This window comes from Grus americana, chromosome 10 (assembly GCF_028858705.1).
Source record: "Grus americana isolate bGruAme1 chromosome 10, bGruAme1.mat, whole genome shotgun sequence".
Taxonomy (NCBI): domain Eukaryota; kingdom Metazoa; phylum Chordata; class Aves; order Gruiformes; family Gruidae; genus Grus; species Grus americana.
The window spans coordinates 5110530-5129451 of record NC_072861.1 but is presented as its reverse complement, the minus strand read 5'-3'; the positions used below and the strand labels follow the sequence as shown (position 1 = coordinate 5129451).

Below are 18922 nucleotides of genomic sequence, written 5' to 3'. Positions count from 1 at the left end.
GGGGAAAAATAAGAAAGCTAGTCTGATGCCTTGGCCATTTCAGATACTCATACTAAAAAAAGAATCATGCCACATCAAAGATGATCTTACCCGTAAAGACCAAATATTCATGAGACCACCAAGTCCACCAGATACTAATGCCAGTCCATCAGGACTGAATGCAACAGTCCGAACAGGAGTAATATGTCCTCTCAGCTGAAATACACACTTGACTTCTACTGCTTTTCTGTATCCATCCTGCAAATTGTTTCATAGTTATGGAACACTCTGAACTATTTAGAGAAAACGCAATAGCAGAACAGCTTCTGTATTCTGCAATAAATACTGATCATCTGTAGACATGGGGTCATTTCCATAGGATAATAAAGACCAATACTATGATCATATTTCATAAATATCTTTATCACATTATCTTTTCTCCCCTTACAAAATGCCATCAACATCAAAGACCACATTACAATTTACGTAGGTGAATTTAATCTTGACTTAATTTTATCTTCAAACAGTTTTAAACTCTTACTAAATTTTCGTATAAATTTATCAACTTTTAAAAAAATGAAAACAGATCAAAATATACTCTTTAGCCAAATAAAATTCATTTAAGCCTGTGATTTTTCATTTCCCATTCTGAAAATGCCTACACATACAAATGCAATATAGGCTTCTTTTAGCAAATGTCTTTTCTGAGGAAATGTTGAGATTTCAGTAACTCGCTCATACTCTTCTCCTCTCACAATTTCGGAACAAGCAAAGAGAATTTCTTAAATACCAACTTTACTACTTTTACCTTGGCATTTGTCTCCTGGTCCCACCATCCTTCTGAGCAACTTGAGCCAGACTGCAATGTAATTACTATGTCCTGGGGAACAGTCCAGACACACACCAAACCATTGTGGCATCCTCTAAAGGAAGTCAGGATAATCAGAAAAACAAAGTAAAGCTATTAACTAACAAAATGTCAGTGGTCTAGTATTAACTTAAAATATCAGTAGTCTTACTATATTGTATCAATTAATCTAAAGTGGAAAGTTGTGTTCCCAATGGATAAATGCATTTTTCCCTATTCCCCCCACCTTGCAGCTTTTCAATTTTTACTAACACCATATTCTCAGAAAAAATATTTGGATGAAACAAAAAGATTTCAAGCAGGACCACCATACACAGGTCTCAGGGCATGGAGAAACTAGCTGGTAAAATGATTAGAGCCACTCTTTTCATTTGAATTTTGAAGCCTTATGGATCTCATGACAAGTCGCTTGCTGAATTAATGTTATTTATAAAAAACGACCAACTTTTTACTTATTCTGGACACTAAAGACTGGCAAAAGAGCTATAACAACAATTAAAAAAATCACATACGTAGCTAGTAAAAGCTGCAACTTGGATCCTTTTCCTGGAAGAGCACACCAGGCAATGCCATTCACAAGAGCCGGGTGGGATAGCGAATGCAGACATCTCCAGCATCCTCCCATATATCCCCAGAGTTTCACTGTTTCTTCTTTGGCACATGTCAGGAGAATCTTACCAGTTGGATCCCACTTCATACTAACAATCATATCCTATGGGATTTAAAAACTTCAGAAGTCGGTATGAAGTCACACAGTAAGAACAGAGAAAATTTAACTCTCAGAGCTAATGTAATGTTTAATTCTTAATAACAAAGAACATTTTATTCTCAAATAAATTGTTACAGAGACAGTGAGTTGCAATTATAAAATCATAACAATACTACTCAGAACTGTCAAATTAAGATACAATCCTAGGATCCTGAGAGAACCTAAAGGAAAACCATAGGAAAAAAAAAGTTATCTTCTCATTGCATACTTTTCTTGATTTTTTTCCCCCCTCCCCAAAGAGGTAGACAATTTTTCCTTCTTTTCTTTATATTATGAAATTATAGTATGAATTACCTTAATGGTATATTGTTCATAAACTTACCAGGCACTTGCCCAGATATAGCTTTGAGTCTAACTAAGGTAGCAAAGGAGAACAGCCTATAGTGGAAAAGGCAAGCATAGTTGTACTGTCACAGCATGCTCACTTCTGTGACTACCAGGCTGCAAATACCAAGACCAGTTCATGGAAGCACTCAAAATGCTTTTACTACACCTACACTTGAGGAATTGTCCTCTTAGCCCAACAAATCACTTACAGACTATTAATGACTTATTATTGCATACTAGCCAAGCAAAGGATCTAAACCTTTGCGGCTGCATATTTAGAAAACACATCTTTTGCTTTGCACAAGAATTTCAGCTTTACAAAAGCATGTGACATAACCAAAATTAAAATTTAATTATGAGTGCTTTTACAAAATAAAAGAACTACAGTCTTTTAAATCCAGACATGCATAGTTGTGCCCTTAATACACTTCTGTCACTGTATGTACACACACTTTACAATCTCTATTAGCAAAAAAGCTATAAAATTTATTTTTCCTTTTTTTTCCAAATTCAGTAGACAGTTCCTTCAAAATACATTGTGTTTAATATGTGTATCAGAAATAGGTATGTGTTCTTAAAATAATCTGCACTTGACTTTATAAATAGATTTCAAATACAGAAAAAAGCTTAAACAGACCTTTACCTACAAAAATTATACACGAGTTCTAAAAAGACTAACTCTACCTTATGTGCATCAACTAGAACGATTCCTCCTTTTTCAAGTGGTTCCTTTGTTCCTATTAGCAATTTTCCATCTGAATAGCCAACTGCAAATGGTCTGTCTTCACTGAACCAGGCAAGGCACGTGACAGAAACTACGTAAACAGACAACATGAATATTAAGCTAAATTGAACTTCACTCCTGCCAAAGAAGTTTCTGCAGTACAATTGTCTAAAATATGAAGTGCATAACAGCTTCCCCCACCACAAAGGTTACTTAACATATTTTGAGTCTGACAGTTTTCTGGAATTTCTATGGTAAAGTGAAAACTGAGTGCCACTGTAATGACAGCTGTTGAGATTATTTTGTAATAGTTTTTTCATTCTTCTTCTTTTTATTAAAATAATTGAATTTATATTCCCAACATGGTGAAAAGAACTATGCTAGGGAAAAGAAAAAAGCAAACTGAATCCTATACATGTATCTGAGACAGGGATGCTTCAGGGAAAAGCACAGAAAACTGGAGCCTTTCTTAGCACATCGATATTGCCTCACTTGATTCTGCCAGAAAATCTGCAAATTTCCTAAAGAAACAACATGCAAAACTGCACAAAGATGTGCTACTTGATGTCCTTTGGGACTGGAACTGCAAAGGAAAAATGGCAATAATTCATTAATTCAAATGACATTGACTACACACTATCTGTAGACAGAGCAGACACTGCAGGGAATCTATATTGATTTTATATGATGGCAAGGAATGTCACGATTTCACTAGGTTGCTACAAACTGTTTCCCTCTGCTGCAGGGGAATCAGGGTGCAGATGGAGATCCCGCAGACTTTCCTCCTCCCATGAATGCAAGTGGATGATGCTTGCAGGTAAAGTACCAGAAGTCATATCCCATGAACAATAACAAAAGATTGACATTATATGCTTGCTTAATAAAAAAAAAAAGGGGGGGTGGGTGTGGGATTTTAAATTTCTACTTAAATACTGATACAGTCACCTACCATCCTTTCTGTAGCAGTGTTCCAGTTCTAGCCGGTGCATGGTTGAAATATCTACAACTTCAATAAGACCAAGAGATCCATCCATACGACCGATTAATAATAATTCTGGAGCATCTCCTGTCCATGCTGCAGCTGGCCCTTCTTCTGGCCAAGCTAGAGCAGACACCCAGTGAGGCTGAAGATCTAATAATCCTTTTCCCCCTAGGAGCCCAAAAAGTCTTTTAAAACTACTTCATCTTCATAAAGAAAGGAAAACAACAAAAATACTTTCCATGGGAAAATATCAAGAGATCCTACTTAGAGCTAGGACATATTACAAATTCATGTAACTTACAAGCCTATGAAGCAATGGTCCACTAATCTACGCAGACACAAAATCTAGCTAACAAATCTCAAAGTTACATAGTTTTGTTAAGAAAGGAAGCTACATTCTTCAGTACTCAGGAAATCTGTACTTCTGTTGACTGCCTATTAACTTGGGCCATGTAACTGGCGATTTTCATAAGTACAAAACAAGAGAATGAAGTTTCAGAGATTACAAATAACAAAGTGATTAATAGTCTTCCTCTCACAGAGTTCTAAAGGTATTATGCTGGATCAGTCAATTGCAGTGCAAATGTTAAATACCTGGGTAAACAAATTCAACAACTTAGCAGCTTCCCTAGAAATATGTTGTATCATAAAGTGTCACAGGCAGCTAAGAGCATACCATTGACTTGCCATATGTTCACCATCTTCTCCGTAGCTCCTGCCAGATACTTGCCACTGACACTCCAACAGACAAGAGACAAACTAAGGTCACTGGGTGATCCCAGACTTTCTTCAGAATCACCTTCTCTACAACAGAATAAAATAATGCAATTTAAAAAGGGCATTTCCTTTAAGCAGACAGGAAAACACAGAATTAATGAAATATCTGAATTAAAATCTGGAGTCCTCCTGCCATCACTGCAGATTCACATAATATTTTTTTCTGCTTATAGTTCTATTTATATTTAAAAACACTTCAAATTATAGCATGGGATACCAGTTATTTCCACAGTAAGAAATTTGAAGTTAGGTTTCAATTAAAAAAATAGTTTAATTATCTTTACCTATTTATATCTCAAATTTAACATCTTTGTCAAGGGCTAAACCTTCTGGGAAGTCATGAAATGAAACAGAACAGTTTGGACAAAAGAAGTGAATGAGGTACACCTTGCTCTCAATTCTAGCTTAAACTCTTCCTGCTGTTACAATGCTGTTTCACTGTTCTAAAATTGTATGTTAAAGTTTGCTTTGGCTAACTGTAACGGCACAACTGGTATGCTTTGTTGCCCTTAGGGTCATACACGACAGGCAGAGTTTTTAGTGATTTCAGCAACAGGAAACTGAAGACTACAATATTGCCAGGATCCATATTGTAGGCCAAATTCTGTATCATCCCTGTATTTTTGAAGATACAGGAGACATACCTTTGGTTTGTTCCTGCTTAAGCAGGAGATGTTTAATTTGTGAATACAGCAGGTAATGGCTGTTGTAACTATTATTAGCAACATTAAGTTACTAACATAACATGTAAATTACTAACATAACGCATGTAACAATAGTATAAAAACTTAGCATAACAGGTAGTAATATTCTATCAGGGAATAGTAATCTAGTAGCATTTAAATAATGTACCTCCAAACTCATAAAACCAAAAAGTATTCTTGCAGAAAGAGGAGATTGTTGGTTGAGTAAAAGCTCAACATGAGCCAGCAATGTGTGCTTGCAGCCCAGAAAGTCAACTGTGTCCTGGGCTGTATCAAAAGAAGCATGACCAGCTAGTTGAGGGAGGTGATTCTCCCCCTATACTCTGCTCTCTTGAGACCCCCATCTGGAGTACTGTGTTCAGCTCCGGGGCCCCGAACATATAAAGGACATGGAGCTGTTGGAGAGTCCAGAGAAGGGCCACAAAGATGATCAGAGGGCTGGAACACCTCTCCTATGAAGACAGGCTGAGACAGTTGGGGTTGTTCAGCCTGGAGAAGAGAAGGCTCCGGGGAGACTTTACAGCCACCTTCCAGTAACCAAGGGGCCTACAAGACAGCTGGAGGGGGACTGTTTAAAAGGGCAGAGAGTAATAGGACAAGGGGCAATGGCTCTAAGCTGAAAGAGGGTAGATTTAGATTGCATATAAGGAAGAAACTCTTTATTGTGAGGGTGGTGAGGCACTGACACAGGTTGCTCAGAGAAGCTGTGGATGCCCCATCCCTGGAAGTATTCCAGGCCAGGCTGGATGGGGCTTGGGGCAACATGGGCTAGTGGAGGATGTCATTGCCCATGGCAGGGGGGTTGGAACTAGATGGGCTTTAAGGTCCCTCCCAGACCGAAACCAGTTTATGATTCTAGGTGACAATTCTATCAAAAAGAAGGGATAATGCCTTTTCATCTGCTCATCTTTAAGGGCTAAAAAAAAAAAAAAAAAAAAAAAAAATCTACCTTTAAAGATGAACTTGCACTTACTCACTGCAATAAAGAATACAAATAGATTTGTGTTGCATTTGTGCTTAGAGTTATTATTAAGTTAGCAATGAAGCCCATGAAAGTACTGCATTCTGAATCCACTATACAGGAAGTACACTTTTCTGCCACATCAGTAATATTAGATCTCTGTTAAAGGAAGATGCTGCTCTCATTACTATCTTGTGAAGTCAAGTTACACCATTCCGTTTATTCCTTTTAAGGCAGTATCTAACAGTAGCAAGCAAACAAGAATGGAAATGACCACTAAGAAATCATCATGAAACAACCTTCTAGCTCACTATTGTTTCTTCATTCTCCCAAGTTAAAGTCACCTGAGCTGTACTAAAGAATTAGATTTTAATCTTTTCCTTTTTTTGTCTTCTTTTCTGGACACATCCGAATGATACAGAAGTACTTCCCAGACACTCTCATGAAGAAGAATTACACTCAGATGCTGAATCCCAGAAATGACAAATGCTTTCTTCACACTTGACTCAAATGACCACACTTGTCATTCTCATGTTACACATTGGAACTGTCCACTGGAACTGACTGAAGGGATATTAATATTTTTTCCATATGACAGTCCCTTACAGTTTTTATTTTACCCATTTCTCATTATATGAATTAATTACAAATATCTTTAAACAGCTTTAATATGATCTCTTTATACTGACCCTTATCAGCTTGATATTTAAGTTCTGAAAAAGTTTTAAGCTATTTAATTTACTTTGCCTGCCATAAACACAGCAACAGTCCCAGAGAAAAAACGAGAGAATGTCTGTGCAGGGTTGGCTCTTTTCATTATCTTGCACAATTACAGCTTAAATTAAATACCTGACTATTACAAAGAATCAACTCACAGCTTGTTGAGCACACATGTTTGTTGCAATGAATACTGCTTCTTCGTAACATTCCACACTCTTATGGTGCCATCATTTCCACTAGTCGCCAGAAGTCCCTTTTTATTGCACCAAACACATGTCATGACCTACAAATACCAAAGTAATCATGGCAAAACTGGAATTTAAATCTGAAGCTTAGGTATGTTTGTTCACTAATATTAAGCAAACATCAACTGAAGGGACAGAGCATAGCTACATTATTGGAATACATTCTAACAATCAAACAATATAGATTCTTCTATTTCTATAGTACTGTATACTGTAATTAAGTATGCTTTATAAGGATGTTACACTTTGTTCAGATTCATGTTCCACAGGTCACTATTGCACAGAATACTGAAGACGTTAACTACTATGACAGAAAAATTAATCCAAATTACAATCTAGTCTAAGAAAAGATTTAAGGTGATTCTGCTGACTTCACATACTGTGGGAACACTATCATGTCCCCTTAATGGAAGCTTCAAAGAAGCCAGGTATTTTTCTGCATCCGAACAATAACTTTATCACCAAAAAATTACTTCTTGTGGGAAATCATTTCAGTCAGTATATTTGTAAAATAATAGTATTTTACTTTTTCTGTATTCTACAAAAGAGAATGTTAAAATTCATGCAATTTTGGGAGAAATCACGCTTACCCTGTTCTGATGAGCCTCTAATTTTATGAAGGAACATTTGCGTAAGTCTCCCCCCATATCAGCGAGGGTCTGAGGAATAGTTTGATTATCTCGATCGTGCGCTGCAAGAGTTCGCACCAGCTGCTGAGCAGCCCACTGCCTATGTTGTGAAGATAACCTTGACGAGAGGCAGCAAGCTGCTAGTGCATTAGCCAGCTCCAGAGGGCCTACAGCAGAAGGATCATAGGAAGGATGGGCATACAAATGGGCAATTAAACCTGCTTAAACAAAACAATGAGATGATGCCTAGATGAGTACCAAACAGAATTACACAAATGAACACAGCATTAGCCATAATTTCCCAAAAAAAAAGAAAAAGATTAACAAACATCTTATAAGAATGCTGCAATCACATTAACTATTAGGGAAGAAAAACTTCTTCTGATACTAAGAAAAAAATAACCCCCTTTAAAGTTTCACAAAACCTCCTTAAGAATACAATTACGAATAGTCTTATTCCCACCATATGGGAAATGGTTGTTCAAAGTGGAAGTGCTTTCTGAACAGGAAAATGCCTCCTCTGACAGAGAACAGCTGCTGTCACTGCTATGTCCTTCCCTGCCTGTAACACAGCAACAGCCTGGTGCTGAGGCACAGCAGTTGCTTTTGCCTCCCTGACCTCTCACAGCGGAGGCAGCACAACTCTGCCTCAGACACGAACAGTACACTTTGGTGGCAGTAGTCAACTGTTATTCCCCTTAATTTCATTAGGTGGCAACACCGAGGCTGAATGTCTTAGCTGTATGGCTTGGAATACACACACCTTCAGGTGTTATTTTCTTTGAAGTGGCAACAGATGCAACTATGTAATAAGATCATATTTCTAAGTATAATTTGTGTAGTAAACTATAAGATTACTTTGATTAAATCAAGTTTTCTATATTTTTGAGAGTACATTTATTTATACATTATTCTAGGAAGTCTCTCCTTAAATATAAACGAGAAATTGAAGATTTAATAATTAACATTTAAAAACAAAAAGTTATATCATACCTTTCTTTTCTATTTCTGCTTTATCATAATTTGGCCTCAGTTTGGCCCCTTTGTCTGCCAACAATGCTACAAGTGCTTGAGTAACGACAAAATTCGGAGATGTGACAAGTTTGTTTTCTTCTGCAATTCCTCTTAAAAAACTTGGCAAAAATTTTCGCTGAATTGGATCATCAACTGTTGTCAAGTTTACACCAGTTGCTGCAGAAATCAGATTCTAAAAATAAATAATTAAAGACAATAAATAACCAGAACAAACAGAAAAATCGAATTTGGGACCCAGTTTTAGTTGAACAAATCATGCAGAGTTTTAAAGACTTTCAACTTTTTTCTAGAAATTCTCAGCTCCCAATCACTTTTATTTTAACAGGCAAAGATCATGTACTACATGGAATTTCAGTCTTCTGCCCTGGGGAATACTTGATCTTAATGGAACCAACTACTCAGATCCAGGGATTAAAAAAAAAAAAAAAAAGAAAAAAAGAAAAATAAAGTATCAAGTAACCAAGAATACCAGCAAGAACTAAGGAGCTCATAGAAGAACTTTTTCTAAAGTTCTGCACCTGGTGGTAGGATAAAAAGCAGTAACACACATAAAATTCTTTATCCCATCCAACATTTGTATTTCTCCACAATTATATTTCAAACTCAGAAGAACAAAATAATTACTCTGATTGCTTAGAAGTTTCCTGATACATATGAAATCCTGCTGCATGTCCACAGCTGTAGATCATCTCTTTCTAAATATAAACAATCTGTGCTCCACAGAGTTGGCTCAATTAAAAAATACAGAATTTTAACAGAAAAACCCTATAAATACAAAAAAGCACATCCATTTTTCTCCACTTGAAAAGAGTACTCAGCAAAAAAAAAGTAAAGTTACTTGATTTGTATCAACAATAAAACATACCCTTGTGCAATGCAATAAACAAGAACTCTAAGGAGATCCTCAAACTGAGGGCAGTCTCATTACAGTTCAGAAGATAAGAGCACAAGTTATCAGTATGCACAAAATGGCTTGCTTCATCTCATATATAAGTAGTTTAATATTAATATTTATGCTGAAATAACAGTCCTACCTGTGTACATAACTGTACCAGCAGTTTTGCAGCACTAGGAGTGTTTGATGCCAAACAGCCTACTGCGGTACTCAGATAGGCAAGACAAGATATAGGCTTGCTTGTTTTGCTGTGTATTCCTCTAGATCGCTCTGTTGAACTGGACACAGTGGATGGACTCGTTGAGAGGCCTGCTCTCCCTGCTGCAGCGAGGCACATTAAACGAACCAAAGTTCTGATGTCTGTTAATCCCAAGGATTCTAGACCAGCTGCCAGGCTACAACTGGAACCGCTGTCAAAAATGAATATAAATACTCTTGGTTTTGTTAGTACATTTTAAATGAAAGTTGTGTTTGGCTAGAACTGTTCCTAAACCATTAGCGAACGCTGCCTATTTGTTTAGCTGGATGTTGTTACTATGCCGGGGGAAGGGGAAGAGAGAGAAATGAAGCTGCAGCCCCTCCCACTCCTTTTCTTTCAAGCTGAAGACAAAACCACATTACAGACTTGCCCTAGCAAAAACCCCATGACTTTACCTAGAATCACTCATGAACAAAGTTGTATGGATAATTCACATTTAGAGTTATGCTATGACAATATGTACATGTACATGTCAGATCTCTGCAATGTATTCATAATTGCACAAGTATCTTGTACAAAGTCAGTTTTTAAATCCTCATATCCCTTAAATTCCTTCACTTCATCTCCTTTCCTCTAATGTTTACTTCTAAGTTCTAATACTTGCCTTGAACAAAAACTCACTGACAAACACAGCATCTTTGTGTTCTGAATGGCTGATACTACTGGACTCCACTTTCCATATAAGATGTAGAACTTACTTTCATGAAGTTTGAAGGTAGGGTTCAAAAGAACAAAATCAGCAGAAGTTTTTTCTCTTAACAGTATGATGTAAGTACATAAAATGAGAATCGCTTTCCCAAATAGCTTAAAACTGCATCCCTATCAAACATAGCTTGATAACTAGTTCCAAATGGAAAGGCGGAAGTGCTGCCAAGGATGCCACAAACCTGACAGACAGAAGCGAGAGTGCTCTCATAACCATAGTTCTTGCAAGGAGGACTTGGGCAGCAGCTGTCACTCTTCTTAGAGCCATAACACGGTCATGTGGATTTACTAAGGCAGCTGCTTGTTCTCCTAAGGTTATCCTGCCAGAAGAACTTTTTTCTATAGAGCCATGACAGCCTTGGAAATAATGATGATTTGCGTTAGTGCTTAAAGAAAAACAAAGCATTATCATATAGTAATAAGCGTAGAAGCAAATTTGGCCAAAGTTTGCAAATCACTCAGCCATTTTTCAGCATTTCATACACACAGAACTATAGTGATAATGACTGAGAGGAAAATATACTCCTGAAATACACTCCATAGTTTAATTATTCCTCATTTTCAAAGACAGATGAGCACAACTGGACAATACTCAAGTTAATGTTAATTCCTCTGTTTCCCTTTTCCATTAAAGGGGCCTACAATCTTACATATTGATACTGCATTTCAACAGGCTGGTCAATAAGTCCCAACTTAAACCCATGAATCCATCTTTGAGTTCTGCAAAACATACTAGTGACATCCACCGTAGGACTACGGTGACAGTTTTATTAGTAAATCAAAGTGTAAAGCCAATATAAATGCCTCACAGTCCTCTCTCTAACTCCCCTATAATAAAAGGACAATTTAGAACCCTGTCTTCACTTCCTCATGGTGGAGGCAGGGAGGACTGTCAAAATATTTCTGCATTGCTGCTATAAAATCACACCAAAGGGGAGGTACTTGTTCATTGAATGAAACTCATTTCAAATGTACCTATTTGCATCAATGTTTCTTCCATACTGTTGGTGGCTGTCACCATTGCAACTGAGGCACCCAGAGGGTCACTGTCAGGGAACTGTACAGGTTCAGGAACAATACGTCGATCATTTAACCCAAGAGGTCCAGCCAGTAATTCAAACTCCTCTTCTCCTGTCAGCTTTTCATCTTCGTCTACATCTAACATATCCCAATCTTCTAGAGGTGAAGAAATATAATTAGACTTGGTTACAAAAGCTAAAATATTAAATAATTTCAATTACTTAAAAAACCAATACAGAATATAAAACGTGGATTGTAATCTGCAACATAGTACTCTTAAAAACTCATCTTCCGATATTGACACAGACACACAACATAGTAAATCAGAAAACCAAAATCCTACTCTTGCCCTCTCCATTAAATTTGATCTTGATTTCTACTGCAGAGAAGTTTCAGGGAAGATTCTCTGAAGCATTAAACTACCTGTGTTTTTTTAAAACGCAGAAATGAGAGCTCATCACATCTAGCACAAGACAACTCCAAATCCTGCAATATTGTGAAAAGTGTAGACATACAGTTGTGCTTTAAATCATGGTAATAGGTGCATATTCCAAAGGACGGAATAGTAAAGACAGATACTAGAAATGTCTAGTCTTCGTATTTATCAAAAGCATGCATGAGTTCTTAGGTCATAATTGCACACCCAGGCTTTTGCTCTTCCTTCCTAGTGGAATCCCTGACACACTCCCCCCCCCACCCCCAAAAAAAGAAGACAAAGACAAAGCACTATAATTGCAATTCCGTTATGCATTCCATTCATTTCCCAAACAATTACACAGATGTTAACTTACATTTACTGATCCCACTCACTCTGTCTCACTCCCCATACAGTCTACTGTATCTACTGGAAGATGGACTTGCTGTTAAGTTCTGGAGCACTCCTTTACCTCATTTACTCTTAAATAGACAAATCTGGTAAATCATACAATTGTGATCACACAAGCCACAGAAAGACTCAGAATCAGAGAAACATCTGGGAAAGGTTTTCTACAACCACTAGACATAATCTGTTTAAGTGAAAGCCATCCTCAGGACACTCTCAACTAGTACAGAGGGAGAAAAATTAAGAATAAGTCTAATGGCAGACTTTTGAGACTCTAATTTATGCTAATTAACTTCTCCTACAAAGGCAGCTGAAGAAACGTATTGGAACATAAGGCTCTGTGCAGCTCTGGATATAACATCTACCCACAATATCTTATCACCAAAGTTAAGTATTTGCCATTTCAGCTACTTAGATGAAAGACATGGGAAAAAATGTCACTGATTTTCTTCCCATTTGAATTAAAAAAATACTAGAATACTACACCTAGTCTGAAGAATATTTTAAAGTATGCCTTCATGTACAGTTTCATGACTGGTTTATTTGAAGTACCTTTACAGAAAAATAAAACACTCTGCAAGTGCAAAGTATTTAATATCTTCAGCAACTTAAAAACATACCTTCATAGACACTGTCTTGTTTACCTATTAAATCAGGAGCCTGGCCTTTGTACCTGTATGAAAAAAACCCAAAGAAAATAACTGAATGGATCAAATAATTTACATATATGCATAATAATTTTAAACTTAGTTTACTATTAAGTTACTTTACTGTTAGGTCAATGTATATATGACTTCTGTAACAGACAGATAAATAAAAAGGGCTTCTAAAAGTGTCTGTGGAGGGGGGAAGCACTGTGCAGTACTAATGTGAGAAAGGCTCATAAAAAATACTGGAATTGTCAGACAAAATTGAAAAAGGAAGTTTTCAAAAGTCAACAGGAGTAGGCAACCTCCCAAGAAATAATTCCTTGTTTTTCATTTAAAAATCAGAAATATCAAGACAACCTTTTTTTTTCTAAATATGCATTTGTTGAATACAAAGAATGATTTGAAGCCTCAGTTAAAACAAAGACAAATTCTGCCAGAAATTTTAATGTCTTAAAATGCTGATGCCGGTAAACATTTTTAAGTTGTTTCCTTTATTTATACAGAGTATTCCACCATCTTGTACTTCTGTACCTTTCAGAGACTGACGTTTTCGATTTACTCTTCAGGGCTAAGTATTTCTCTCTGCAGATGCCACACAATAAATAGTAAGGATTTCCGCTTCCACATTCACCACCAAACCATCCATCTACATAAGAACCATTGCTACGATAGCCCTGGCGATTTGCACTACGACCACAGCCTGGGTGGTTTCTTTTCATGTGTTGATTGAAGCTGACAACACTGGATTCACACAGTTCACAAACTACTACTTCTTCTCGGTCTTCAGATTCACAAACATGCTGCACAGTAAGATTTTGACATGTTATTTGTACAGAAATATCTTCATATTAGATAAAAATACGACAATATTCTTAGTGGGTGTTCCTGCCCATTTCTGTTACACACACAGAGTGAAATTTACATGGTTAACTTGCACAAAAGCAAAGCAGAAATACACAATTTATGACATAATGAAGAGCAGGCCATCTCGGAACAGGAAAGACATTCAGAGGTAAAGTTTCAGAGGATGAGATTTTCTTATTTCATTTCCTACTTCTGACTCAAAATTCTTGACAATATAACTTTTCATATATAACTCTGCTAGTTCACATTCATTGCTAAGTTATCTGGTTCTCCTCAGAATCTGACTAGACTAGATCCAACACAGAAAAATGAATACTTTCTTTTTTTCAGTTGGACTTTACATTTACTGAGCAACAATATTTATGATTTGCGTCAATAAATTCTGAGGTTTTGTCTGAATATAAAGTTTGTTTTTCTATAATTACATTTCCATCCTAAGTCAGTAATTTCACTGTGATGTTTCAGTGAAACAAGCTCTCTGAAAAATTCAATATGCATACTGCAACTTGCTTCCCTATAGATGAGGTAACATCATAATTAGGAGAGAAAAGCTTAGTCTTATGAGTTGCTTATCTAATTTGACATGCATAATTTGAAGATTAACAAGCTGCTGCTGTTATATTTCGGTTCCAACTCAAACGTATTTTTAGTGGGCTATACAACAACTGAGTGAGGACTGTCACTGTATGCTTCCCAGAGCATGAAATACATGACATAACTAAATGAAGAAAAACTAATTAAAGTGTAAATGATCTTGCTACAGATCATATTATTATTATTATTATTTACTATTACTACAACATCATCATCTACAACTGTGTGTGTTATCCCACACAGCTAAGCAATCTGGAACACCTACTTGATTTCTAAGTGATATTACCAAAACAACAATTACACTAGTTCTGTTCTCAGCTTTCAGAGGAGGGAGGAAAAAAAACCTATGTACATGTAGAAGGGCACAGGAAGAAACACAAGAAAGCACTGTTCTTAATCTAAAAGTGAAGCTACAGAATAAAAGAAGATTTTAAGCATTGCTGGCATTTAGCAAGATATTTTCAAACAGGCTGTAAGCATATGCATGTTACTTTAAATTTTAAAATATGAACATGCAAAAAGCAGTAAGTTAAAGCAGCCCCCGCTGCAGTCACACACACCCAGGTAGGCCAATCCAATACCTCTGGGATCCACATTCCCAGAATATCATTATCACTAGCCAGGTCTTGCCCAAACATAGCTTCCATTGCTTCATCATCAAGGTCAATTTCCAACTCCTCATCCAAGTTGAAGTCATAAAGCGCCCCTGGATCTTGCTGCAAAGATATCCCTTCTCTTCGACTTTGGTTCCTGTGGGCCTGTACAGAGCGGTATAAGCCCGCTCAATTAAAAAAAAAAAAAAAAGAAAAAAAAGAAGAAAAGTAGTACTTTTATTTTGCATGTAATAAAGATGACTGTACTTTCAACTTCCTTTTGCTCTGGTTTTTAACTCTTCTGCTAAACATAACGCACCTATTACCACATAAATCACTTAAATATACACTGATACGCATACGTAAATGAGAGTTTTGTAACTTTCATGCTAAGAAGCAATCCCCCTCCTCGTCATTTACTGGATAAGCAAAGACCTTGGAAGTCTTTCAGTATACTTACCAGCACGTGCTAGCAATGTTCGGGCAGCTAAATCAAACTTGTGTCTTCTTGTTACAGCTGACCGACTCCTAGAAGGAGGCCCACTTGCAGAAGCTGCATTATCCACATGATCCATGTTATCAGGGCTACAAGAATTTGTAATTTACAGGTAAATCAAAGCAAGTTTTAAACAGCCAGATACAGTAAATAAGGAAAAATACTAAGATCATATTTATTGGTCTTATTTTCTTTCTTTCACAGAAGGAAAAAGGAATTTGGAATTAAAGATTTTCAGTTCCACTGCAGCAAATACTTACTGTCTTTCTGACTGTGAGATTTACCTCAAACAAATTAGATGCAGCAATGTCAACACCTATTTCTGCTTAAGCATTGCATAAATTTTGGAAGAGTGCTTATTTTATGCTGTCAATGTTAACTACAGCTCAAACTAGGTTTCTTCTTTTTAAAAGAAATAAAATCAACATTTCTGCTGTTGCTGCCTCAGTCATTCCCTCTTTTGCCCAAAATCTTTTGCAAAATATGAATTTAAGTTACTTAGTAAGGCTTGCCACTTAGTTTATTTCTCCCAGCTGAAATCTGAGTTGTCCGTGAAATGACAGTTCACCTGGGACAAAGTAACTGAGGAAACTTAAAAATGCCTATCTCAGTAGGATAAAAGAATCTGAACAAAAGTGTTCTCAAAATATATCTTGTCATTGTCATCCTCCCTATTAACAAAAAAGCTGGTATGATTCCTAATAGGTGTCACTTAAAAATATAACCACTACTTTTAGGATTAAAAACAAAAGAAAAGAAAACCAGCCACCTTTCCTCCTTGTTTAATAGACAGTTTAGATCTAAGGTTGTGAAGGTGACTGAGAATGTAAACTTCAAGTTTCACCCTCTCTGGACAAACCAGGAATTCATTTAAAAAGAAAAATGTAGAAAAATACCTGTTCATGAATACACTGAAGAAAAAAAAAAAACTTCCAATGAGATTTTCCTTTATTACTAGGTCTTTTAGGTAAAATGTAAGCTATATGTCCTCATTTTTTTTTCGTTCCTCCCCCTTTTTTTTTAAGGAAGGATGCTCGGTCACATTCTTCCCCAATTCTCTGCACAAACAGTACTAGAACATAAATGCACCACAAGCACCTAATTTAATTGCATCTTCGCTTTTACTCATGTTGTAACAAAATTCAAAAGCAGCATTACAAACTAATGTTGTGTCAGCAACGATGAACTTGTGAGATTTTCAGTTTCAGCAACAGATTATAAGCAATTAGAAGAAAACTATGTATTACCTTTCACTAAAGCCTTCCTCCATTTCAGTGGCATCAGCAGAAGGGATATCACCTGGTGACTGCAAATAACAATGTTCACCAGATTTTCCACCACTTCCAGAGACTATTGTCCCATGTCGTGAATCTGCAGTTCCTTCTGACTGGGGCTCTTCATCGTCTTCATTTCCAGGGTGCTCTATCATCCACATGGCCAGCACTGTGATATTCTGTGCATCTGCTTCTCCTCTGGCACCTGAAAGCAGGAAAACCACACTTTAGCATTCTATTATATCATTGATGGTGAAAAAAATCAATTCTTTCCCCAGAAATTGTTATAAAACTTAAAAATTAAGTATTCCATTGCAAAAAAAAGTGTTTCATATTTATCTAATTTTTCAGTTATTTTTTAGTTTTTCAGAACTGACATTGTACTTATAGATTACCTGTAGCTTCCATAGCTTTTGCAATTTGCCTGAGGGAGAACCCCATTTCTAACAATGGAACAGCAATGGCAGGAGGAGGAGGGGATGTTGAAAGTCGGCTGCTTGGATCAGACAAAGCTTAAAAGACAGAAAACATTGAAAGTAAAGTACATAAATTTTTCTTTAGTGTTACTTTACTAGACTTTAGGCTTTTTGATGTATTAGCTTCAAATAAGAGAAATAATTGCCCTTAACAACTTCCCTCTCTACTACTTTCCACAAAGTAAGATATTTTCTGTAATGAACCCAGATGGAGTTCAGTTTTATTGGTAACATATATATTATGCAAGCTTCTGTTTAATCAAGTAGGATACTGATGATATTCAAAGAACTATTTCTTTTAAGATATTTCAAACAAGTTTATTTCCATTTAACACTGTATCAAATTATCCATTTGATTTACATTTAGGTATCCTAGATAACATTATCCTTGTCTGAATCATCAAGTTTCCCACATGCTATGAGATCACATCAATACATATGCCTCTTAAGGTACAGAAAGAGACCTCAACTAAGCTGGAGATATATCTGAAAAATCTCTTTGCAGACGATGGCTCTATTTCTGTGCAAAGAGCCTTTCGATGGACTCTAAAAAGGTCAGTTACTGACCAAAAAACACAGTTTCCTTAACATTTGACATAAGTGAGGTCTGATCAATGAACGCATCAACAATGTACTAACAAACTGTTGTAAATACAGTATCATTACTTAAAGGAAGTCATTAAAAAAAAAAAAGAAGAAAAGAAAAGATGTGAAACTGAGCAGACGAGTTGCTATGCAACAAATGAAACAGCTAAAAGACTCAACTAATAGCATGGATACATGAGCAAGAATAAAAAGTTTTACCAGTCCAGAATTTTAAAACATGGACTTTTTTTCTTAGCACTGAGTATGAAATCTGGAGAATATACTTTCACTCAGACTCTTCTATTCATTTAATACAAACCACACACATATGGACTTGTATTTTTATTTTTAGTATTATCTCCTTTGCATCACAGTACTCATTTATGCTCTTTAGAAGCTCAAGATTGTCACGCAACAATTTGCTCAGCCTCTTAGCTATTCCAATCTGTACATACACTGGAATAGAGCAAGTTTCTGTTTCGAGTAGTACAGTGCAGGCAGTAATAAGACTTCTATGAACAGAAGTCTCCCATTATCTTCACATGATTCCAGACAGCAGCATGAGGAGTCCCTTGGACAGCCCTTTCTATTTCATTACACAAGATCAATTGGAAGGAGTTACACTGGTGTATGTATCATAAAACACACCAATTCTTGTTTTCTGCATGGTATATGATCTAACAAAAGCTAGAAAATTAGTGCACTACACAGTGGCACACAACCAAGGAAACAAGCCCAAATCAGATTAACATTTTCAAGTAATGACCAATTCTACTGCATTCTCGTTTTATACATGTAGTTTGTAATCCATTCCAGAGCTTTTAAAAACTAATTTCATTTGCTTTATAAAGTCTACAGCTAGACAATCTACAGCTTTTTGTATCTTAAGATACTCATTAAAAGGATTTCAACAATGCTTTGCACATTAGGTTGCATTAAAAAGAAACCCTGCTGGTTTTCAATGTCTT

General features: G+C 36.4%; 1 protein-coding gene across 15 annotated transcripts in view; it reads right to left on the bottom strand.

Annotated features, from left to right (window-relative positions):
• HERC1 (HECT and RLD domain containing E3 ubiquitin protein ligase family member 1) overlaps positions 1–18922 on the bottom strand; it is a 125341-nt gene that overhangs the window by 15673 nt on the left and 90746 nt on the right. For 11 of the 15 annotated variants that reach the window (XR_008578610.1, XR_008578609.1, XR_008578611.1 and 8 more), the window contains exons 41-58: positions 17289–17405; positions 16867–17098; positions 15584–15708; positions 15091–15311; positions 13604–13872; positions 13043–13095; positions 11555–11755; positions 10762–10936; positions 9755–10025; positions 8679–8892; positions 7647–7903; positions 6967–7094; positions 4326–4453; positions 3617–3817; positions 2628–2758; positions 1360–1559; positions 788–902; positions 91–237 (exon numbers count right to left, since the gene is read on the bottom strand). Coding sequence is in view for 12 of the 15 variants with exons in the window: in XM_054836672.1 (XP_054692647.1) it covers positions 91–237; positions 788–902; positions 1360–1559; positions 2628–2758; positions 3617–3817; positions 4326–4453; positions 6967–7094; positions 7647–7903; positions 8679–8892; positions 9755–10025; positions 10762–10936; positions 11555–11755; positions 13043–13095; positions 13604–13872; positions 15091–15311; positions 15584–15708; positions 16867–17098; positions 17289–17405 (3185 nt within the window). In the remaining 3 variants the exon portion in view is untranslated. The remainder of the gene's footprint in view (positions 1–90; positions 238–787; positions 903–1359; positions 1560–2627; positions 2759–3616; positions 3818–4325; positions 4454–6966; positions 7095–7646; positions 7904–8678; positions 8893–9754; positions 10026–10761; positions 10937–11554; positions 11756–13042; positions 13096–13603; positions 13873–15090; positions 15312–15583; positions 15709–16866; positions 17099–17288; positions 17406–18922) is intronic. The other 4 variants (XM_054836680.1, XM_054836674.1, XM_054836676.1 and 1 more) reach the window with 4 other exon arrangements.